Genomic DNA, 22,703 nt, shown 5'->3' on the forward strand with positions numbered 1-22,703 from the left:
CTTTCAGGCACCTTTGAAAATTTGACCCTAAGGCTGGGATTTTTAAAGGCGTCTAAGGGAATGAGGTGCCTAAATTAACTTCAATGAGAGTTGGGTGCCCAACTGCTCTTTGTGCCTTTGAAAATCTCCTTATAAGTCATTCTGGAAATTCGATGGAGGCTTCTAAGTCACATAGGCTCATGTCCTTCAGGGTATTTAGGGGGCCAAGGCCCACTGATTTCCTTAGGTGTGTTTGAAAATGTTACAATGGCCGCTAAAGAAATGCAAAGCACCTGCTTTCACAGGGCCAAATGAATGAAAGTGACGGCAGTCAGAGGGTCAGCTCTCAGCCTGCTTCTATCCCCGGGGATAGTTAATTTGACATCACTGTATACCTGCAACTGCTTCAGGTAAACCCCAGGCTGGAGTAATAAATCTCTGATTGCCTCCAGGGGAAGGACACAGCTAGAGAAAGGACATTACAAAAATAATAAAATAAGCTACAATTAGCCAAATGACAACAAGGAAGGATGTTGTGGGAGATCTCCCCAGAGCCCTGTTCTTAGTAATTACCCGCTGCTTACAGCCCGAACATGGTCACTTTGTTTCTTTTTGCAGCCATTTAACCAAATAACCTTGAAGTATGCACAGCTATGTAGCAAGACAGCTTGTTAAAAGCTCAAGAAATGGTATACTCAGGGCACAAGTCAGCATGGGCCTCTTTAATTGCAGGGGCTACTTAAGCCATGAAATGTGACTTCTCACATGATAGGAGCCTGACTGAAGTGCCTGCCAAGCCCCTGAGCTCTGACTACGCCTTGCTTGTGGATCCTTCTGCCTGCTAAAGCAGAGGACGCCTGCAACAGGATGACATCTGGACCTGGCCTGGCAAGCTCAGGAGGGAAGCTCTTCATGATTGTCACCCCCTTTGTTGAACGGTTTTCCTTCAAGAAGGTGAAGGTGGATGAAGATGAGAGGAGCCCGTTGTTACTAGAGGTAAAGCCTGGGTTTGGGTTAAGTGAGCTGTAGCTCACGAAAGCTTATGCTCTAATAAATTTGTTAGTCTCTAAGGTGCCACAAGTACTCCTTTTCTTTATGCTGGCTTTGTGCTTCTCTTTGGAGTATGTGGGGGTCATGCTCTCATGAGTCTCTGAGTCTCATGAGACTCAGCTTAACTTCAAACCCAGAACTGATTTCAGGGGTCTTAGGAGCTCCTGACAATAAAAGACTCCAGTGTTCTTCTTGTGGGGTGGAAGGGGAGACGAAATCCTAAGCTCTGTTCTGTGTCAGGGAGGGGCACATCTGGAGCATCTCCACTGAAGTCAAGAGCCACTCCTGACTTGTGCTGATGAGCAGGATTCTTGCCCTGGCTTAAATCTCTAAGGTTACAATGTGTTCCCAAAGTCATTCACTCCCTCCCCCACCCCGCCCCCCAGTTCTGTTCTCCAACTGCTGTGTGTTTCCCTTCCTGTGCTTGCCACTAATGCTAATCATGTCTGGCATCAGGCTGAGCAAACTAAAGTGGACCTAGCGGCCTTGTTTGCCATGGGGTATCATGAGGCTGGGTTCAGATTTCTGTCTCCAGCACCTGGGCTGGGCCTGGGATGGAATCAGCATGCCTACCCCCTCTTCTGGTGGGGCAAAGGGTTCCTTCTCCCAACATCTGTCCCTCACTCAAACCCTTCCGCTAGGCTTCCCAGTGAGTTGTCATGACACAGAGGCCCATTGGTGGTTCACTACTCTGTCAGCAAGTCCTACCAGGCCTGACAAATTCGCCACACCTAACACTCGGCTGTCATGGTGCTTACCCAAACAGTGATGTAAGGTATCAAAGGCAAGCCGATGGCACGCCGGTCAGTAGCATCGTAGTGAACTGTCTGTACTGACACTGTAAAGGGAATTGTGTATCTGTACGGAAATAATGTTTTCAAGTCTGGAACAAGGCAGAGTGAACAAACAGCTGTTTTGCCCCGTAAAGGAAGCACCATTTGCATATTAAGTCAGGTTGGGAGAGGCTGTGAAACCGACATGGCAGAGCAGACTGTAGTGTGAACACAAGGGGCCATCCTGACTGTGGGAGCAAAGACAAGAAACATTGGGCTATATAGGGAGATGCAAAGGAATATTTTGTTCTCCATTTGCTGGGAAAACCCTTGGAGGGTGTGAGAAAATCAGAGCCTGGATCTTGGTATGACTGAAAACTGGCAGCTCAGTCAAAGAGGGATTCCTGGAAAGAAGCCTCCCTGGACTGACTAAGAAAGGGAACCACTAATCAGTTTAAAGAACAGAAGTACTTGTGGCACCTTAGAGACTAACAAATTTATTAGAGCATAAGCTTTCGTGAGCTACAGCTCACTTCATCGGATGCATGCAGTGGAAAATACAGTGAGGAGATTTTATATATGCAGAGAACATGAAACAATGGGTGTTACCATACACACTGTAATGAGAGTGATCAGGTAAGGTGAGCTATTACCAGCAGGAGAGAAAAAAAACAAAACAAAAAAACCTTTTGTAGTGATAATGAAGGTGGGCCATTTCCTGCAGTTGACAAGAACGGGTGAGGAACAGTGGCGGGGGAGGGAGGAGAATAGTTTTACTTTGTGTAATGATACATCCACTCCCAGTCTTTATTCAAGCCTAATGTAATGGTGTTCAGTTTGCAAATTAATTCCAATTCAGCAGTCTGTCATTGGAGTCTGTTTTTGAAGTTTTTTTTGTTGAAGAATTGCAACTTTTAGGTCCGTAATTGAGTGACCAGAGAGATTGAAGTGTTCTCCAACTGGTTTTTGAATGTTATAATTCCTGACATCTGATCTGTGTCCATTTATTCTTTTACGTAGAGACTGTCCGGTTTGGCCAATGTACATGGCAGGGGGCATTGCTGGCACATGCTGGCATATATCACATTGGTAGATATGCATGTGAACGAGCCTTTGATGGTGTGGCTGATGTGATTAGAACCTATGATGGTGTCCCCTGAACAGATATGTGGACACGTAACCATTCTCTTTCCACAGCCCGGGCCCGACCCTCAAGTGCCGCGGTCAGTCTCGGCTCTTTGTTCAAAAACATGTATTTGCTTTCACCATAACTAGATCGCTGTGCGATGTTATTACAAAGGCCCGGATCCTTGTAGCCATCCGGCTGTGTGTATGCTGTTTCTTCAGGGACAGCAGCCTTGGTGGTCACTGTGAGTGTCCAGTTCTGGGGCTGGACACTGCAGCAAGAGGCTTCTGAGGCATTCGGGGACTGGGGTACGCCAAGGGCAGAGCTTCCAGGCAGATTGTCTGGGGGGCAAAGAGGCTGGGGGGCTGACCCCCAGTTTAGCGCTGAGGCAGGGGGGTAACAAGGTGACCCACTGTCCTGGCGGCCTGAGGGAGTGTCCCAGCGAAATGTGGGAGCTTGGAAGGGAAGGCCAGAAGGGAACAAAGCAGAGCACTGTATTGCTCTGTCCTATCCCTCTGGGTTTGACTGGGGAAGATAGTATCACACATGTAAGCAATGACTCACTTATGCTGGAGTAAAACCAATAGATTACAGCAAGGTAAACCAAAGCCACTGTAGACCCTGCCACCCGCAGGCCTCTGGGGCTGTCTACGGCTTCCACTTTGGCTTTTTTAAAATGGGCTTTGTATTAACAAACAGGTATAAGGCAGTAACCTCCTCGTGCAGCCCCGGGAGAACAACCGCTAAAGAAACGCTGCCCTCCGTCTGGTAATAGAACAGTGACTAGAGAACAGGCTACAGAGAACAACCTCTTCTGTTAGCCGTATTGCAGCCCAGTTCTGGCCCAGACCCCACAGAGCCAGGCACTGGGCAAACACCAGCCCCTCTTCGGAGCTCTTAAACCTCTCTTGCCACAGCTGCTCTTTTTCAGTTCAAGCTCTTTTCCCCTGCACATCCCACAGGTTTCTGCTGCAGCTAAGGAGCCTGGCTCTTTGTTCGCTCATGGCAGCGAGGGATCCCTGCTCCTGCTCTCCCAGCTCTAGCAACAGTGGTGAACCGCTGGTGCAAACCCGGACAGGAGCACTCACAGCTTTGGAGAGATTGGTCAGCGTTGGACATGTTTCCTTCTGGGGAACCCTCCCCCCAAACATAAAACTTGCCGGATATTTGTCCTTGGTCCCCTCACCTTTGCTAACTACCCCATACCTGGGCCAGCTGTTGGTCCTATGCAGGATTGCCAACCTCAAATGTTCAAAAATCATGAGTCAGGCTCACTAAAAATCAGGAGATTGGCTTTAAAATCAGGGGATGATGTAAAAATAATAGCTGTGGTGTTCTTTTATTGGCCTTCTGCTCTCTGAGCCTTTCAGGTGCACTGGGGTCACATTTGGAAACTTTCTGCACAGCCACGAGGGCTAGAAACTTACTTTTCCTTTAAAGAAAGGAGGCTGAAATCATCACATAGCCACTTGACTCCAGAAGCTGGGGCTTTAAGGAAACAATAATTTTCATGGCAAAATCATGAGAGTTGGCAACAGTGCAGGTACGTTACTGCTTACTGTGCCCTGGGACTCCTCACTCTTCCAACATATAACACGGTTGGTATTTGAGAGCTTTGAAGCGAAGCATTAGACCCATTTCACAGTGTCGAGCACAATGGCTGCAGATTAGCTGAGAAGAGAGGCTGTTCAGGAAGCCGGGTGCTGACTGAATGGGGTGCCAGTTTTGTACGAGAAGGAATTAAATAGCTGAAGATCTAGCTATTGCTCCTATGACTTCATAGCATGTTCATTCTCTCCAATGGCAAATCCAGACACAGTTTGCAACTCTTCTGTCCCCTCTTCTACAACAAAGGGCTTGCTATGATAATGAAGGCCATTTGAAATGTTTGCTTCCTTAAGCAATAATTGTGACGGGGGAATCGAATCTTAACCCAATGCATTAAAATCCTACTTAAGGCTCATAATCAGGGAGGCTGAAAAAAACAAAGTTTTGAGGGGTGGGGAAAGTGATAAAGTTTAAGTGCAACAGAGAAAAACTTTAGCCAAGACCAAATCTTGTCCAAGAGCCCCACTGGGGCGAGCTTCCCAGAAGAGAGGACATGCTTGTGCTTTTCTGCTCCTCATTAAGCCAGGAAATGATTTGTTCTCTCTTTCTCCCACCAATCAGACCCGCAAACTGGACAAGCTGCTTTCTTCATCCAATGTCCCTGGCCCCCTGTTCTCTCCCGCTGGAGACCCAGACGCTGGATTGCCTGAGAAGCACCCAGGAAAATGGGATCTTCTACTGCCCCCCGGCCACAACCTGGATTCCTGCAGCTATTGCATTAAGTACCTGACCTTCCTCTGGAACCTCTTCTTCTCTGTGCTGGGTTTGCTGATCTTGGCCTTTGGGATCTGGGGGCTCCTGGACAAGGAGTCCCTGGTAAGTGAGCGTATAGCCCACCTAGGTTCTGACCCCATGCTCTTCTTTGTCCTGGTTGGTCTGGCTATCAGCACCATCTCTCTGGCAGGCTGCATGGGAGCGCTCTATGAAAACACCTGCCTGCTGAAGTTCTTTACTGGGGGAGTCATCACTTTTGTCATCTTGGAGATTCTAGGTGGGCTCATACTGTATTCTCTGAGACACCAGATCAAGGGCTCCCTGCAGAACACCATGCTGGTGGCTGTCCTAAGGTACCAGGATGACCCAGATCTGAGATTCATCATGGACGAAATTCAGATGGGCTTGCAATGCTGCGGCGTGGAGTCCTACCAGGACTGGAAAATGAATGTGTGAGTACAAAGGTTTGGGCTACAGCCACACTGTCTGGCTCACTTGGGAGGTAGTGGAAAATCTCGGATTTGGGCAGTCCATTTATCCAGGCTAGCAAAGCACCGTGGCATTCCTAGTCCAAATGCTCCTTGCATGCAGGAGAGCCAGCATTGGCTGGCTCAGCTCCTGGCTACAAGCTCATGCTGTAGCTCCCTGTGCAGCTTCCTAGCATGTCAGGGTAAGTGCTCGCAAGGGGCGTGGTACAGCCATATGCCTTCAGCCTAGCTTATGCTGCATCTTGTGGAGGGTCCTTGCAAAGCTCATGGAAACTTGCCAGCCAAGGCACAATCTGTGCCCCCTCCTTTCTGTATTGTGATCTGACTTGCCGAGTGCGCGTATAGATCTCCACAAGGTATTTGTAAAGCACTTGTGGGCCTGGCCTCCATAGGGCGGCTCTCCGTGTGGACTGAGAGCCAGGGGGGTGAATAGACTCTGTCGGAGCTGTTGTGCTCACACAAGGAGTGAGCTGATGAGATTGGGCCATGGGAAGATGCTGGTCTACAGTGCTGGAGCCCCAAACTTCTCCACTTTCTCCTGCAAGGGAGGCTCTTTGCTTTGCTTTTTCTTACAACAACCTGATGAAACTCCAGGGCAGGGTAGGGAATCCCCGGTGCAAGCTCAAGGCTCTGGGCCTGCCCTCTATTGCTTGGCTGGCCGGTGTGTTTGTGTATAGTGGGGTGTGGGAGTGGGGGTGGGCTGAGGAAATGACACCATTAAACCAACCTGAGATAGGTGCTGGCAGGTAATGTTCCCGTTCAGGTTCCAGCTGCCAGCCCCAGACCTGTGTTCCAGTTCTGATTCGAGCCTAGTGCAGCGTGGGCCACTCAGCAAAGGGGTCTCAGACTAGAACCACTGCAGCCTTTCCTGGCCATGGGAGATGGACCCCGAAGCTGCCGCTCAGGGTTCTCTCTGCTCGTAGTGAGCAATGCCAGTTCCTGCTGTGGTTAGCACACAAGCACTTGGGTCCTCGAGTCACCCCCAGAGAGACTGATGGATTCTCCTTGTTCACCCGCAGGTATTTTAACTGCAGCTCCCCAGGTGTGCAAGCCTGCGGCGTTCCCGCTTCCTGCTGTCTGAATCCCCTGGAGAATGGCACCATCACAAACTCCCAATGTGGCTTCGGAGCCCTCAGCATGGAGGAGGTTGCGGCTCAAAGTATCATCTCCCTGAGCGGCTGCGCGCCCCAGCTGAGCCTGTGGCTTCACGGCCACGGGGGGGTGCTGAGCGCCTACTTTGTGTTTCTGATCCTGGTTGAAGTTGGAGGCTTATTATTGGCAACTAAGTTACTGGCAGACCTGGCATTTGTTGGAGCGCTAGGGCAGCAGCCCGGGGCTTGGTGACTCACCGCACGTGGCTGGAGGTCAGGGCTGGATCCTGGGGCGGAGTCTCGGGCCCAGAACCGCTCTCCAGCATGGCAAGATGGACGGTCTGGGCCCACTGCGAGCTCAGGTTCCCTGAGGCCTCGCTGCGTGGAAAGGTTGTTTGACATAAGCTCCCGTGTGAATCTAAGCCTGGCTGGTTGTCTCGGTGTAACCCCCTTGGCGGACACACGGATTGCAGTGTCAAATGGCGCCATCATTCCAGCTTGTGTCACGTGAAAAGGGGATGGACCCAACCCAAGAAAAGCCCCTGGTGCAGCGGCAGAAGGGCCGCTGGGGGGAGAGGGTTTTAGTTCTGGGACTAGTCTGGTGTAGGCAGGGAACTCCACTGGCCCCACTGAGCCTGCTTCAGTGGCAACCCGGGCGGCAGGAGATCGGAGTGGAGTCCTCCGTGCCTGGCTGGAGCAGCAGGGTGTGCGCAGGAGAAACAGCCCAGCGGCACCACCCCTGCCTTTGACTGCTGCTGGGAGACCCTCTCTCAGCGGCTCTGACCTCAGTCACAGAGGGGGAACTCCAGGCCTTCAGGTGAGGGCAAGGGTTCCTATGCCACCCCATCTCCAGCCCTGGGTGTAAATGCTGCTGCTGCCTCCCATCTCCTGCTTGCTGTGGGGAGGCCTTGCCCCTGCTCAGCTGGGGCCGGAAAGCTTTGTAGTTACCTGGCAAATAAATATCTACCTGTACCATGGCTGTAGCTGTAGCTGTGCATGGCTGTGGAGGAGGGGAGTGACTGGGAAGGGCCCCCCCTTGCAGCGAGATACCAGGCAGGGCGAGTGAGCCCACGAGGAGCAACGATCACCGAGTCCAGCTGCTCTGCTTTTAGAAATCGCTGCCTTGCCGGTCTAGGCCGGATGCGCCCAGCGGTGGCCATCTCGCTTCCCCTTAAGCCCACTCCTGGCCGTGGGAAGCGAACGGCCAGCTTGCCCCACCCTCACCAGGGGCGGGGGGGCGGTTAAAGGCCCAATCCAACAGCTCCCTCCACTGACTGCACTGGGCCTCAGCCTGGCCTTGCAATGACATGCAGCCTGCAGAATAGAGCCTTGGCCCTGCTTGTCTGTGCAGGGATGACCCTTGAATGCCCAGTGTGTTGGCAGGCTGCCCCCTCCTGCCTGTGCTGCCCCGGCCCTGCCACACCCTTCCCCTGACTCAGAGGCTCCTAGTTCCTGGTTCCTTCCCCTCCCGCTCCCAAGGGCAGTCTGCAGGTGACTAATGTTTGCCCAGCACTTGGAGGATGTGAAGTGCTCAATTAGGGCTTTGTGCTGAGTGGGAAACTGCCCCAGCTGCTCCCTCTGCCTTGCCTCTTGGACCAGCTGTATAAGTTATCCCTGGGCAAAGGAGGCTGGACTCCCAGCTTCCAGAGCCCCTTCCACAAGCAGCTCCTCTCAAATCGATAGACTTCTATGCACACCACGAAATGCCTTGAATCTGGCCCCCCTCCGTTCACCCAAGCAGCCAGGGTTTATGCTACCACTATGCAACCCATCCCCTGCTCCTTACCAACAGCCTGCGAGCAGGAAGTTCTCTGCTCCCCCCATAGGTGGCTGCATTTCCTCGGGGCTGCCTGCTTCTTGCCTGAGAAGCATGTTTTGAGACAAGGGGCAGGGAAAGTTTGAAGGAGAAGAGCTGCCTGGCCTCGTGGGGGGGATGTCTGTCTAATGTAAAGCTACCCTGGCTCCTGCCGAGAGAACCTGCTCAGCCCTAGGCATCTCGGGGCACAGACAGCCGTGAAGAACATCATGTAGATAAGGCTGCTAATACACAACAGAGGGAGGATCATTCTACACCTCACACTGCGGACTCGGTGCCCCCCATTCCCCCCTGTTTATTTCCAAGGCTGCAGCACTAGTGAAAATTCCAGGACTTTCAAACAATTAGCACACATGTTAAATGCCAAATCCCACTGGCCTGGCTCTGGCCTAACTCCCAGCAGGCTGGGCAAGCTGAGAGGTGAATAAGACTAGTGGTACGCAGCACGTCTTGGGGAAACCCTGTGTTAAGCAACATGTCCAAGCGGTGTGGGAGAGTCTAGGGTGGAGCAGAGCTGGCTCGGAAAGCACAGAAGCCAGGTAAGACTCAGGGCAGATTCAACTGAGCATGTTTATTTTAAAGAGCTTTTTCAGGCTGGTCTGGTCACAAGCCGCAAAAGCAGCTGCAGCACCCTCTGTATAAATAGTGACACCTACATGGGCTGCCAGGAGACACATGCCTCGATTCTGAGGTCAGGGGCTGGTTAGATGATGCCGTACTGCGCCAGCTCATGGAGTTCCAGGTGACTGAAAGCTTCCCAGGGGCAAATCACGGTGATGTCTGAAAGGGGAAAACCAGAGAGGCAGGCGTCAGCGTGAGCCAGGATCTGGCGGCTGTCTGGGAAAAGCACTCTCCCCAGCACAGCTGCTTGGCACGTTGTACCTGCTATGGGTGCCCCTAGTCCCAGTTCAAATGGGGCTTGTTCCATAGCAGCGTGACCTGCCTTTTCAGTGGAAATTGGTGCCATGGGGCTGGGGGCTGTTTACCCACGGCAGAGCTCTCCCCATGGCACTCCACCTTTGTCACCCAGCTGTTTTGGAAGTTCATTCTATGGTGCAGGGGGCAAGGCGGCCTGCCGAAGGGGGAAGGACGGGGCGGAAGAGGGAAGTAAGGCACAAGTTCAAGACTGGTTTTAGGCCATATATGAAATTGACCCATGTGTGTGACTCCTGGTTCCATTTATCCAGGGCAAACCCAGCCAGGGCATGGCTGACAGCCACTTCTCAGGAGGGAACCCGCGGGGGTGGGGAGCTGGAGGTCAGGGCTGAGCTGTGGGTGGTTAGTCCAGCACAAGCCAAGCTGGGAGTGGTGGAAATGCAGAGTGGGGTGGATACTGCACAGCTGTGGGCCTCTCCCCAGGACTGAGGTGCCCCTGCAGAGCGGGGTGGGGGTGACCTGGCCCCGGGCTGGCTACAGCTGGTGACATTCATCTCTCTCTTTCACGTGCAACACATTCCCTATTTCCAAACCAGTCAAGCGCCAGCTGCTCGGTTACCTGTTCCCAGCCCCTCCATGCCAGGGATGTCATCACCGAACCTGCAAGGAGAGACACCATTACATCACTCTCCCTGCCCTGGGCTCAACCTGGAGCATCCCTGCCCACCCCCAGCTCTGCGGGGAAGGGTGCGAGACGAGGGGCTGGACAGGGGGAGCATCTCCAGCCCATACCCCTTGCTGGCCAGAAACCCAGCCTTGAAAGAGCCCCTTGCCTGAGTCCCCAGCGCCGTAGGGCAGTGGGGTGGCTGTGGCTTTTTGCACCCCAGGGGAGAATGGAGCTATCCACGGCTCACTCTGGGTGTGGAGCCTTTGCAGAGGACCTTACGCTCACGCCCCGTCTGCTCTGCAGAATCCCGCTGCTGCAGTGTCCTGCCTGAACCACTGAGCCCCAGGCTGGCTGCGTCTCCGTGGCCACGGTCAGTGAACGGGCAAGAGGGATGAGAAGACGTTCATGACTCTGGTTCTCATTTAGCTGCTGTTCGGGGCACTCCTTTCTCTTTGTAAAGCCCCCACCAGGGTCTCCCTGGGATGCTGCCAGCTGCTCTCAGAAGGGCTAACCTAGCCAGGCTCCCCTCCTGTTGCATTGTTGGGCTGTCCTGCCACCCTGACCCGCTCGAGTCCCCTCTAGCCTCACATGGTTGCCCTAAAGACCACTATTCAAGGGGAGAGTGGATGGGGGCTGGGCTCTGCTGTGACAATGCCCCGCCCCCGAGCTCTCAGAGGATAAAATTCTCAGGGGGGTTCCAGCTGTTCCTCCTGGGGGGCAGAGCCCAGGTCCAGAAGTTAGTCCTGGCCAGAAAGGGCTGGCAGCGCACTGAGCCCCTGGGTTAGGCAAGTCACTGCTGGCACATGCAGGGGACCATGCCCTGCCTGCTCACCAGTACTGGGGGGGAGACCAGACCCTGAGTGCACAGCACTCCCACCCTACGTGCTCACCCTTGGGTCCCCTTCTTGGGTGGCTTGCTCTTGAACTGCCTGGTTTGCCTCTGCTTGAATTTGGGGGGCCCTTTCCTGGGGGTGGCTGGCCCTCCAGTCACCCTGGTGGCTGACTTGACCTCCAGCTTGGGGGGCTCCAGGCTCATGGCTGCGGTGGGGTGTCAGCTGCTGGTGCAGTCCCCCTGGCTCCAGGTCCCGGCTTCTCCCTGCAGGTCCCTGCTGGTCACAGGTTTGGAGGCAGAAAGAAGGAAAGATAATTGGCCATGTGAAGGGAGCAAGGAGATGGCGGCCCACGGTGCCCGCTGAGACAGGCCACCAATGCAAACGTCCCATGGTGTTCCTGGGTGGGCTAGCAGTAGCTGGAAAGGGATCTAGATGCACAAGTCTCTATGCCTGAATTAGACCCAGCCCTCTTAGCCAAGGGCATAGCAGCGGGCTCCTTAACCCAGCTGCCGCTAGAGGGGGGACACAGCGGCACCCTAGTGGGTGTGGGTCACCCAAGGCTGCTCGCTCCTGGGAGCAGAGAATGTGGGTGCAATATGGGTGGTGCATGGGACCACAGCTCCCTCTAGTGGCTGACTCACTAACTGACGGCCTGTTACCGCTTTAGCTTGTGGGGCAGGGGGTTGCGCTTTCCGGTGCTCAGCAACCACAGTTCAGTCCCCACCCGTGACAGAGATTTTCAGTGCCTGCAAGGGGCTGTAGCTACCCAGCTTCTGGGAATGAATGGGAGCTGGGTGGCCAACCCCCAGTCAGCTCTGGTCAGGGGGCTGGTGCATACAAGAGGCCAAGGACAGAGTGGGAATGCAGACCCCTCCCATGCCCTTTAAACTAAAGTTTTAGCCACTCACCAGCCCAGAGTGGGCCAGGGCTCCATTCCATGGCTCAGTGACCCACTTGCCAGGCCCCCCGCCCCTGCTGCAGAAGAAAAGCTCCTGCAACCTTGGAATTAGCTCAGCTCAGACAGCTCTAAGCTCATTATTGCAAGGACATTGACGGCACTAGGGAACATGGGACAAACCGGGGGCTTTAGTGTCTATTTCTTTAAACAACAAATCCCTGAAGTTACAACTATTTGCTCCTTCTCCCCTGACCCCCAATGTCCCGACTCTCATGCCAAGCCTCTCAGGAACCTGGGGGCAGAGAGGGCTGAATGAATCTGGGCGGCTCTTTGCTGGGTGCTGTTATTGCTTCTGACACTGGGTGCTGGGAGCAGCTGGTGGGCTGCAGCTGCTTCTGGTTGCTGGTGTCCTAGCAAAGGGAAGATCTGAGCGTGCAAGGTCAGCTGGGCTGCTGGGACCAGCACTGTGCAGAGGTTTCTTCCCGCTGGTTAGTGTTCAGAAAGCCCTGGGGTCCCACGCTTAGCCATGTGCATGGCGGATAATGTGCCACAGCTTGTTAACAAGGACGAGAGCAGCACCTGCGTGGGACTGAAATGTCCCTGCTGGCTTGTTTTAAACTGTGCATTTGCAAGGACAAAACAGGTCCTTTCTCCCTGGGACTGCGGGCCCTGAAGTATGTGCTCCAAGGCACTGATCCAACACATTTATCAGTATGGGCTGCTGCAAGCACAGGCATTATTGGGCCCCAATTGAGCTAAAAGTCATATATATTTAAAAAGACAAAGATCCAAGTCTACAGATAATGCGTCGCAAGATTAGCATTTGAAATGAGCTCTCAGAGACCGTTCATTGTGGATGCTGCTGTTTGCATTTCCGTTCTCTTGGGCAGTGAAAATAGCCTAGTCAAGAGACAGTTTGATCATGTAATGAAAGACTGTCCCCCGCTGCATACCCACCAAGGGCAGAATTAAGGTTACATGGGCAAGCTTAATTCTGGAATTTTCTAACTTTTGAGGGAAAGGACAGAGCTGTTAGGAGATGAATATAAAGGGACATGATAAAAGAATACAACATAATGACTCGAGAGAGAAGACAGGCAGGTGGCTTCAATGTAGCCTTCTGAGTACAAGAAGAAGCCACTCAATCAGCGAAAAGCAGCAGATTTAAAACCAATCTGAGGAAATAGTTTACACGGGGCCCAGTTATTCCACAGAACTCATTGCCACAAGACGCCATTGAGGCCACAAGCTCAGCTGCACTCACAAAAAGACTGAACGCTTCTGTGGGTAATGAAAACATCCAGGAGTTAAAAGCAATCCCCCACCCCCAAGGTTTGGAAGGGCCCTAACCCTTCATGTTTCAGTGCATGAACTGACCTTTGAAAGGAGTAGGTGGTGGAAGTGTTATTCTATAATTGCCCGGGGGCGGGGGGAGCTTCTGAAAAAGCTGGGGCTGGCCACTGGGGTAGATGGATCTCTGCTCTCATCCAGCCTGCCAATTTGTGGGTTACTGCACTCCGGTCGCCCACCTTAATGCTGTTCTTTTACTAGTAGCTGTGTGGGACCCAGTGATTGCACTATTAGTTCCTGTGAAACACGAGACTGGTATAACTGGGGGGAGTGCAGCACCCATGACTTCTCCTCCGGCCCGATTGTACCTGGGAACCCAAACTCGCCTCCATGTTGCCAGTTCTCATGGTTTGATCACAAGTCTCAGAGCTGGTGTTTTTCTTCAAGCCCCAGTCCCCCTGCATCATGTCATTACGCAGGAATTTCAACATAGTAATTTTAGAGCCCTCACAGCGGCATATGAAACGCAAACCCTAGAGGCTCAAAGACCAGAGAAGGAATGAAAAAAACCCTCCCCCATTTATTTTTTAAATCATGATTTTTTAAGCCAATCTTGTATTTTTTTGGGAGGGCGGGGCACTGACTCATGGTTTCTTGGGATTGGTAAATTACTATCATTCCATTGTTTCTAATGGAGGGGCTTTTGCAGCAGTGTCACCCTTCTGTCCCCAGGAAACGTCTCGGTTCTGGGACGTGTTCCAGGGTGAAACAAGCAAAGTATTGCCAGTTACAGTCACTCCCAAATAAAACCACAGGTGATTTAGCAAGGCAGATATAATTTGTGAAAGGAGAAATGAGTTTTTAAAGGCCAGATGCTGGTCTCCCAAAGCCCATGGGCTAGTACGTTATCCCGCAAGCAGCCCTTCCAGGCTATTCAATAGCCTACTAGTCCCTGGGCATTGAGAGGCCAGATTCTAGCCCCTAGCGTTTACATATATTTATGATCAGAGTTATGAGGTGCCTACAATGAAGCTTGGGTCTTCAACAGTGAGTGCTGTTTACAGCACCTTTATATCCATGAAACTTGTGAGGGATTTCAGTGATCCCCTGACCAAGCCACCTGTGCAGTTACCATCTGTTCACAAATGCCACTCCTTCAAAAGACTGTCCTCCTGGCTCCTCCAGCTGTGGGGTCTCATTTCCCTCGCTCTGTGTTCAGTGGCATTCCCTTCCATTACCAACGCTTCTCAAGGGGGGGGGGGTGGTCTGGTCTACTAGGCTGGAAAGGGACCCGGGGCTGCGAGTCAGGAGACTTGGATTCTAGCCTTGCCTTTGCCATATCTTGGTTACATCACTTCACTGTGCTCTTTACCCCACTGGCTGGATGGTGTATTTAGACTAAGCTGTGTGAGCGCTGAGCAGCCCCTAGCACACCAGGGCTCTGATCTGGCCGGGGGTCACTAGGTGCTATTTCAGTGCAAATAATAAAGTTAAGCACAGGTGTAATCTATTAAGCAGTCTCCTGGGCAATAGTGCAACACGTGCCTGTTTGCAGGATGGGGCCAGGGTCAGTAGCTGTTGCAGTTCCCCTCTCTAACAAGGCCAGTTTAACTATTGGCTCAGAAACATTTGGGGACTGATCCACAGCCACTGAAGGTAGTGGGAGTCTTCCTATCAGCTCAGGGGCTTTGGAGCAGGCCCTCAGCACCTAAATCCACAGCAAGCCAGAGGAAAAAAAACTCTGCAAACAACTGGACAGATTTGTGTATCCTGTCTCCTCTACAAATCCCCAGAGCAGCGCTAATCCGAGCAGGCCTGTTCTCCCGGGTGGCAGGGCAGGATGTCAATATTTCTGCAGATACTAGCCGTGGGCTAGCAGGTTAATGGGGCGGGCTAGCAGGCCTGATGGGACTGACAACAGCCCCAACTGGGCGGGGGGGAGTCCCCCTCCGTTCCTTAGAGGGGAAACTACTTGCTCCATAACAAAGGATTGCAAGGAGAAGGGGAACGGATCGACACTTGGGGCTCCCCTGGCAAGAGCAGCCAGTCAACACTCTCCCTTTAAAAACATTTTTCAACAAAAAACAGCCTTTTTGCAAAAGGAACATTTCCCTTCTCTCTGAAATTTTCTATGACCTGCCCCCCCCCCGGCCCCGTTTCCAGGGGTTTTTCCTTCCCCAGGATCCACCCACCCCACTTTCCAGTTTGCAACTGGAAAAGGGGAAAGAGCAAAAAACCAAAACATTTCAGTTAAAAAGAATCCCAGAAAATTAATGTTTTAAACATTTTCTTTGAAAAAACGCCCATCATGACCAACTCCGATCCTGAGCCTTTGTCTGACCCTCGGAAACAGACCGAGCTGCCCAGAGGTTTGCTAGGGACACGTGGCTGTTCCTTCAGCAGGCTGGAAGTACAACAACAGCTTAGAGCACCCCAGCTATTATCTATTTTGGTTCTTCGGCACCTGTCCAGACTAGCTACCTTGGACCGTTTCATGCCAACAGTCTAATAAGGTTTGAGTCCATCCCGCATTGGCGTACGGCACCATGGCCTAGAATAACGACTGCCTTTGCCTCTCCAAACTCCTCGGATCACTTGGCATCCACAGTGGAGGGACCAACTAGATTTTAAAGACCAACAAAAGGAACCACAGTCTCATGCAGGGTGGCAGAAGTAGACAGACAAGGACATAAGCAAGATGGAGGTTGGAGCACAACTCCTTACGCAAGAAGCTGAAGAACAGCTGCACTTGGTGTATTGAAAGCAGAGGGGATTACTTACCCCACTGCAGATGTTTCACAGGGCCAGTTGCACTGGGCTGGCACTAGCCCCAGCCAGCTCTGACTGTCGGCGATGGGTCCGTGTCCTATAGACGACACTCTGGATGGTTCTTGCGGGCGGGTGGGTTTATTCTGCTCCTGGATAATAGGATTATGACCCTTCCTTTAAAATGGGTAAGCTGATTTCATTTCTAATGGTATGTACATTGTTTGGGGTGGGTGAAAGAGAGGCGTTGGGGTAATGCTATTGTAACACACCGTCCGCTCCCGCCCATTTGATTGCGTATTTTATTGTTCCACAGGGGCATTTGCTTGACTCTCTGGCTCTGTGCAATATTTCAGTGTGCAGTGCTGTGTCTGGGGCAGAATAATTCTTAGCAAATAATTTATTGGATGGATTTTGCCTCTTCTTCAGTTTAGAAGCTTGTTGTTGGGAGATCCCTGGCTGGCAATCAATGACCCAGGAGTTCCCGTGAGCAGACTTCAGCCTGCAGCTCGACCATCACAAATATTCCAGACAGCAGAGCTAGTCTGAGCGCAGGATCCTTGACTGACCCTTTCAGAACCTGCTGTCCCAGCTGTCAATTTAAAACATGCTTTGCACAAATCTGCAATACTGGGGTCAAATGGGCCGATTTTCAGAACCCTCTTGCCATGAACCACATTTGCTAGAAGACCATGCAAAGTGACTGCAATGGGGCTCAGAAAGTGGGCCCAGATCTTTGCAGTGTTCACCAAGCTCTGCCTATGGGCACATGACATTTCCCTTTCCAACTCATGTGTATTGCCATATGGTTAGAAGGCCCACCCATGGATCCCAGCCCATTGCGCTAGGTGCTGCATGCACATGTATTCAGACAGTCCAAAGACCACACAAGCTGAGCAAGGACATTAATTAATAACAGATAAAGTGCAATTAGCATGACAGCAAACAAACCAGGAGATGAAGTCCCTGTCCCAAGGTTCTTACAAGACAGAAAACCCCATGACAACAAGGGATAGGCCCCAGATTCAGCTCATACGGATCTCAAGCTGCTGTCCGATCTTGAAAAGCAGTGAGGTCACCAAGGGCCTGGGACTCTGGGATGCTACCCCATGACAGCATCCTCCTTGCCGAGGCTAGCAATGCTGTAAGGCCCCCTCCTGGGCCGATGAAGTCAATAGAAGCCGCAGGGCCCTAAGCCACTTGGAAAAAAAATCAGACTACTCACTTAGCAACCAAGCATGGATTCAGGTGCCTACCTTTGCAAATGCTGGCCATAGGTACTAATGCAAAGCCCGATCATTACTGCTGGGTAATTTGCTGTTTGGTATTCTTAGGAACATAGGAATTGCCAGAGTGGAGCAGAAGAAAGGGTCCACCAAGTTCATTCCCAGGTGCTCAACCGCGGCCACTGCTAGCTGCTTCAGAGGAAGGCACAAGAGGCTCCATAGTGGGTATGTTATTCCTTAACTATCCACTGGGGAAGTTTCTTCCTCTCCCCTAGTAGTGAAGCATGAAAGTTGATATCCCTTCCCCATTTTAATCCTATCACTGCAGATGTTCCCCATTCAACTGTCTAATCCTTTTCTGACCACTGCTGAGGTGTTGGCCTCAGTTGACAATAAATCTCTGTGACAGGGAGTCCTATGGGTCAACGAACTATCAAGCATTAAAAAAAAAAAAAAAAAAAGGAGTACTTGTGGCACCTTAGAGACTAAAATTTGAGCATAAGCTTTCGTGAGCTGTAGCTCACGGAAGCTTATGATCGTAGCTCATGATGAAGTGAGCTGTAGCTCACGAAAGCTTATGCTCAAATAAATTTGTTAGTCTCTAAGGTGCCACAAGTACTCCTTTTCTTTTTGTGAATACAGACTAACAGGGCTGCTACTCTGAAACCAAGCATTAAAAAAGTACTTCTGATCACTGCTCAATCTCTTGGAAAAGCAACTCCTTGGTCTTTGCCCAGGTTTCCTGTGGAAGCACCAGTTTGTCTGCTGGATGAGTATCATTCCAAAGCTAATCCCCTTGCACTAAAGCAATTATAAAAAGGCATAATCTCAGTACACTTTAATTGAACTTCAGGCCCTTCCACTAATTACAATTAGGTAGGCTTCAGCAAATAGGATTCTGTGAATCCAGGAATGTTTTAAGGACACCAGCTGAACTGGTTACTTGTCTGATAAAGACAAGGACCCCTGTTAATTACTGATTCCATCTTGAGTTTTATTAGCACATACTGCTAAATAGCTAGTAGGTCTTAGTGGCACCCGCTTCACTAACCAGATTCCGCAGCTGGGGGGAGGGTTGAGTTTCTGTCAAGATTTCATTAAGAACCTCAAACTCTGCAGCCAAGCGGAGCAAGGGCACTGCTCTGGCGGGCAAAGTTTTAGGGCAGCTGGTGCTTTGTGACACAGACCCCTTAGCAAATGGGAGGAAAATGCTGTCATTTAGCACAAAGAATGTGGGACAGATTCCACCACAGCCTCTATACACCACTTCAGGGTGCACATGGAGGGGGAGGAGGGAGCAGATCTATGGTGCCAGGTGCGGAAGGAAATTCCATAGGTGCAAAGCATTGAATCACCCAAAGCAGCTCTGGCTCAGCCGCCTTGCCAGGTGTGGTACAGAAGGTGGGGCTGGACGTGTGCAAGGGGAGCCTCCACAGCACATGCCACTACAGAGCTTCTGTGCTGCGCCAGATGGCACAGCAGCCACTAGGCAGCTCTTGGAAGGTGCTGCAAATTAGAGCAGCCCTGCAGCTGCTCTTATTTATGCCTGCGCCATTTTGACAACCACAGCAGCCCCGAGGCACAAATGTGGCTTTAAAGCCACGTATGCCCCTCCCACACCAGGCTATGCCTTCCATGCTGCATCTCCTGGAGGCAGGGAACAGACTCTCCACCATCCTCCTCCACTCGTACAGTGCGCGTTCCCTTCACAGATGCGCAAATCCCTGAAATGCAGCCACATCTACGGCAGAACACCATAGCCATTTGCCAGCGAACCATTCTCAGAGGAGATATTGAAGGCCACTGTATGCAATGGAAGCAACAGGGTGGATTTAAGGAGGCAGCAGGTAATCGTTCTCTCTTGAATCGGAGCAGGACTCCACAGCTAAAAATCACACACTGACCTAAAACCTTTAACAAACGTGAGCGGTCAGCAGGTTGGTTTTAGATCCCACCTCAAAAACCTGTACCTGCAGCAGCACCGAGCCCCCTAGCACCACACTGGGGCAATGGCCCAGCACTGACCCCGCGGGAACAGCTCCCTTATGCTACCTGGGTTTTCACTGCAGGTCCCCCATGCAAACGCTGATTAGCCCTGCTCTTGGTGAGAGAGCCCAACATTGATGGCATGGCTGCAAGCCCCCATCAGGCAGAGCCCAGCACTGCAGCTCTGCACTAAGCTGCAATTTTGATTGTAAAATCCCCAAAGTTGCTTTTTGCTGTTTATTGATCTCTCTAGCAAGCAAGGAAACCTTCATCCCAGGGAAATAAATGCTATGTTCTCATTTCACAATTCAGAGCTAAGCCAGGCCGTTCATTGCACTGGACTCAACTGAGATGTTTTGTGGGGAGATCTCCAAGTCCAAACTGTCACTAGGGATCTATCTCCCCCTTACAGAGCTGAAAGAGGATCCACAATCAGCAGCTGATTTATACCTTCTGCCCCCTAGTTCTACAGCAGTGATAATGTCTGAACAGAAGAGGGTGGGACAGACATGTGCCTGAGATGGACACAGCCACCTCTACAGAAGGAGTTTCCTCTCCCCTCCAGGAAGAGAAGAGAAACCCCATTTGCTGTTGTTTCTTCATGCAAGGGAACCTCCCCCATTCTCACAAACAGCTGCAAAGTAACAGGTGAAGGAGCAAACTCACTAAAGAACAAAGTGAGGGCACTGCCTGGTGAATGGGGTTTTCATCGTGTATGTGGACAAGTGTAGTTTCCCTTTAATTAGCGATAGCAAGTCTGGCAGAGTGCAGGCTATATAATCAGGAGGCCTCGCTAGAGCTCCGTTACTAAACCTTTGCTGAGAAGGGGTGAAAAAAGTCTCAGGTTTAGTGTGGCGTAGCAAGGTTCTGCCCTGTTGCTAAAACATGCAGATCCAGCTTGCTGTTTGCTTGCAGTTTATCCGATATGCAGCTAGTGTTCTGCAGCTAGTGGTCTAAGGTACACTCTGCATTCATTTGTGATGCAGATACAATCCACATGCTCACCACCCCTAGGTACTTTGCCCTCTGACTAGGCTGGGGTGCCAAAAGTCAGCTGCAACCATATAGGGTTAACCAGAACGAGCAGCATGGCAGAAGATTGGTCCCATTGCTTGGTAACTGCTGAAACCCCCTTGCACAGGGACAGGTATCCCATGCTGAATACACTCACCTCTGAACCCAGTGGGCCAGCAAATCCCACTGGCCCAGGGGAAAAGCCATTTTCTCAAGAGGACGAGGGGACAGGTTAGCAAACCCCTGCAAGGCCTCCTCTTAGAAGAAAGGCAGAATTCCTGCAGCCAACCCCATCAGAGGGGCTGACATGACAGAAAGCCTCAACAAATGCTTACAACATGCTGAGGCCTCTACTAAGCTTAGAAAGACACAGCAAACAGGGTACTTTCTAAAGGGTTTCCAGGCCCTCCCAGGGAATGCTATTGTCACTCTGCGGTTATGCACTAGGCTCTTCAATTCCAGCCACCAAGGAGCTGGATGAGGAAGCAGTGCTGAGGATCCAGAGGGGAACCCAGCTGGCCGTGCATCAGGGGAGAGAGAGAGGAACACTCATCTAGACTACAGCAGGGGTTTTAAAAAGGGCTAAGGGACAAACTCCCAGAGAATGTGGGATTTGGGTGCTGAATTCTTAGTCCCCTTTGGGATTCCCAGCCTAGATGTTAAACAAATATTTTTAAAGCAGCGTACTTCACGTTTTGTCTCAGTAGTTAAGCGTGAGACAAAACGTGAAGTAGTAGCAGCTAGGAGCCCAGGTCACAGGCCAGGGCCCCGTCACAGAAGGCATTGAACAAGCCCAGAACAGAAAGGCAGGCCTAGAAGAGGTTCACATTTTTAAGCACACGGGTATAAATTTATTCTCACCCAATTTCCGCCAAGTACTGCAACTCATGCCAATAAATAAAGGCAACCCTTTACCAACTAGTAGTCAACCTGGGTTTTCGAGCCCAAGAACCAAGCTTCAAAGGAGATGGACAAATTATATTAAATGAGGAGCCTTTTCGGAGACGGGACAATAAATAAATATGGGCACTCTCTCTCTGGAGTTTGTAGTGCCATGGGAATAGAGGAGCCATGGCAGGAGCCAACAGCTTAGGCTGTGCGCATCAGTCTTTCTTCATACGCAATCTGATTTCCATCTTTAAAATCATTTTAATGTTCTCATCTTCTATGTGCTTTTCCACAGCAGCTAAGGCCTGTTCTCCCCCATCCTGGTAGTGTTTCTGCAGTTCCTCTACATATGCAATCCAAACGCAGTTGTGGCAGCCACTCATACAGCAGTTAGTGGGGGGAAGGAGCGTTGGGGGCTTGGAAAAGGGGGGCTCTGTGTCTTTCAAAGGCTCTGAGCCCCCTGCAGCGCAGGGCTCTCCGTCGCTCTGCTGGGGATCAGTCTGAGAGCCATCTCCTCGGGTCTCTGAATGAGTTTGATGGTGGCTAAAATCTGCTTTTTTCATGTCCACGGAAAGCCTCTGAATGCTGTAGAAGCAGCTTTTTAGGTGGTCTCTGTGAGGGAGCCTGTCCCAGAAAGGAAACCCACATCTCTGCAGTCTCCAGCGTTCCATGCACCTGAAGAGTTGTAGATTTACCTGGCAATTAATAACAAACTTACAAGAGAGGTCAAACTGTCACACACCAAGGGCTCCGCACGGCCAGGTCTGGTCCATCGTTCTGATGGCCATCTGCGCCGATGGGACTATCCACACAGCCCCTGGGGTGGGCCCAGTAGCTCGCCCAGCACCAGGCAAGGCTCGCAGCCGCTCTCACAGTGCCCCGGGCCACAGGAGCAGCTCGGGTGCGGGGAGGAAGACAGGAGTTGGCCCACCAAGTGCCCTTGATAATCCCGTACTGGGGATGGAGGAGATGGATCCAAAGATGGGGAGGAAATCCCTCCACCCCCAACCAGCCTCCTTCCCCTCCCCCACATACAGCCCCCCTGCTCCAGCCTTCCTCCCCCATCCAGCCCCCCCGCTCCCATGCCAGCTCCCCTCCCCCACCGCCCCGACTCCTGCCCCCCCTGTTCCCATGCCAGCTCCCCTCCCCCATACAGGCCCCCCCCACTCCCATGCCAGCTCCCCTCCCCCATACAGGCCCCCCCACTCCCATGCCAGCTCCCCTCCCCCATACAGGCCCCCCCACTCCCATGCCAGCTCCCCTCCCCCATACAGGCCCCCCCGCTCCCCTCCCCCATACAGCCGCCCGCTCCAGCCCCCCCGCTCCCATGCCAGCTCCCCTCCCCCACGCAGCCCCCCGGTCCCCTCCCCCATACAGCCGCCCGCTCCAGCCCCCCCGCTCCCATGCCAGCTCCCCTCCCCCAACTCTGCTGCCTCCCAAACAGCCCCCGGTGCTCACCTGGGGACGGGCCCCCCCCGCCAGGCCCCGGCCGCACCGGGCCGCCCCCTGCAGTAACATCCCGAGCGCGGCGCCCCGACAACCCGCCGGGTCTCCGTAGGAGCGACAGCTTCCTCAGCCAATAGCCGCAGCAGTTCCTGCAGGCGCGAACCAATA

General features: G+C 52.2%; 3 protein-coding genes across 8 annotated transcripts; 1 reads left to right on the forward strand and 2 right to left on the reverse strand.

Annotated features, from left to right (window-relative positions):
- Positions 1-440: 440 nt before the first annotated feature.
- TSPAN10 (tetraspanin 10) lies at positions 441-7,806 on the forward strand. Its single transcript, XM_038371893.2, has 3 exons — positions 441-975; positions 5,098-5,702; positions 6,758-7,806. The coding sequence occupies exons 1-3, from the start codon at positions 847-849 to the stop codon at positions 7,080-7,082; spliced, it is 1,059 nt and encodes a 352-aa protein (XP_038227821.1). The 5' UTR covers positions 441-846; the 3' UTR covers positions 7,083-7,806.
- A 1,390-nt stretch (positions 7,807-9,196) lies between these two features.
- PDE6G (phosphodiesterase 6G) lies at positions 9,197-21,196 on the reverse strand. Of its 6 annotated transcripts, XM_043496371.1 has the most exons (5): positions 17,232-17,646; positions 15,991-16,127; positions 11,079-11,284; positions 10,141-10,181; positions 9,197-9,425 (listed from the first exon to the last, which is right to left on the reverse strand). In XM_043496371.1, exons 3-5 carry the CDS (start codon positions 11,222-11,224, stop codon positions 9,349-9,351), a joined length of 264 nt encoding a protein of 87 aa, XP_043352306.1. In that variant the 5' UTR covers positions 11,225-11,284; positions 15,991-16,127; positions 17,232-17,646; the 3' UTR covers positions 9,197-9,348. The 6 variants fall into 6 exon arrangements, with proteins under 6 accessions (XP_043352306.1, XP_043352307.1, XP_038228174.1 ...); XM_043496372.1 differs by lacking the exons at positions 15,991-16,127; positions 17,232-17,646 and adding an exon at positions 21,063-21,196; XM_038372246.2 differs by lacking the exons at positions 15,991-16,127; positions 17,232-17,646 and adding an exon at positions 21,063-21,191 and having other exon boundaries at positions 11,079-11,294.
- OXLD1 (oxidoreductase like domain containing 1) lies at positions 21,024-22,678 on the reverse strand. Its single transcript, XM_043496370.1, has 2 exons — positions 22,548-22,678; positions 21,024-21,784 (listed from the first exon to the last, which is right to left on the reverse strand). The coding sequence occupies exons 1-2, from the start codon at positions 22,605-22,607 to the stop codon at positions 21,305-21,307; spliced, it is 540 nt and encodes a 179-aa protein (XP_043352305.1). The 5' UTR covers positions 22,608-22,678; the 3' UTR covers positions 21,024-21,304.
- Positions 22,679-22,703: the final 25 nt, after the last annotated feature.

Source organism: Dermochelys coriacea, chromosome 14 (genome assembly GCF_009764565.3).
Source record: "Dermochelys coriacea isolate rDerCor1 chromosome 14, rDerCor1.pri.v4, whole genome shotgun sequence".
In the NCBI taxonomy this organism is placed as follows: Eukaryota; Metazoa; Chordata; order Testudines; family Dermochelyidae; genus Dermochelys; species Dermochelys coriacea.

Excerpts from the sequence above, each read along its gene's own strand:
- PDE6G (XM_043496372.1), bottom strand. The coding sequence starts at position 11,224 with ATGAGCCTGGAGCCCCCCAAGCTGGAGGTCAAGTCAGCCACCAGGGTG. Across the intron at positions 10,182-11,078 it reads CCCAAGAAGGGGACCCAAGG|GTTCGGTGATGACATCCCTG; the intron begins GTGAGCACGTAG and ends CTCTCCTTGCAG. Across the intron at positions 9,426-10,140 it reads CATGGAGGGGCTGGGAACAG|ACATCACCGTGATTTGCCCC; the intron begins GTAACCGAGCAG and ends TTCCCCTTTCAG.
- OXLD1 (XM_043496370.1), bottom strand. The coding sequence starts at position 22,607 with ATGTTACTGCAGGGGGCGGCCCGGTGCGGCCGGGGCCTGGCGGGGGGG. Across the intron at positions 21,785-22,547 it reads CGGGGGGGGCCCGTCCCCAG|GTAAATCTACAACTCTTCAG; the intron begins GTGAGCACCGGG and ends ATTAATTGCCAG.
- TSPAN10 (XM_038371893.2), top strand. The coding sequence starts at position 847 with ATGACATCTGGACCTGGCCTGGCAAGCTCAGGAGGGAAGCTCTTCATG. Across the intron at positions 976-5,097 it reads GGAGCCCGTTGTTACTAGAG|ACCCGCAAACTGGACAAGCT; the intron begins GTAAAGCCTGGG and ends CCCACCAATCAG. Across the intron at positions 5,703-6,757 it reads CAGGACTGGAAAATGAATGT|GTATTTTAACTGCAGCTCCC; the intron begins GTGAGTACAAAG and ends GTTCACCCGCAG.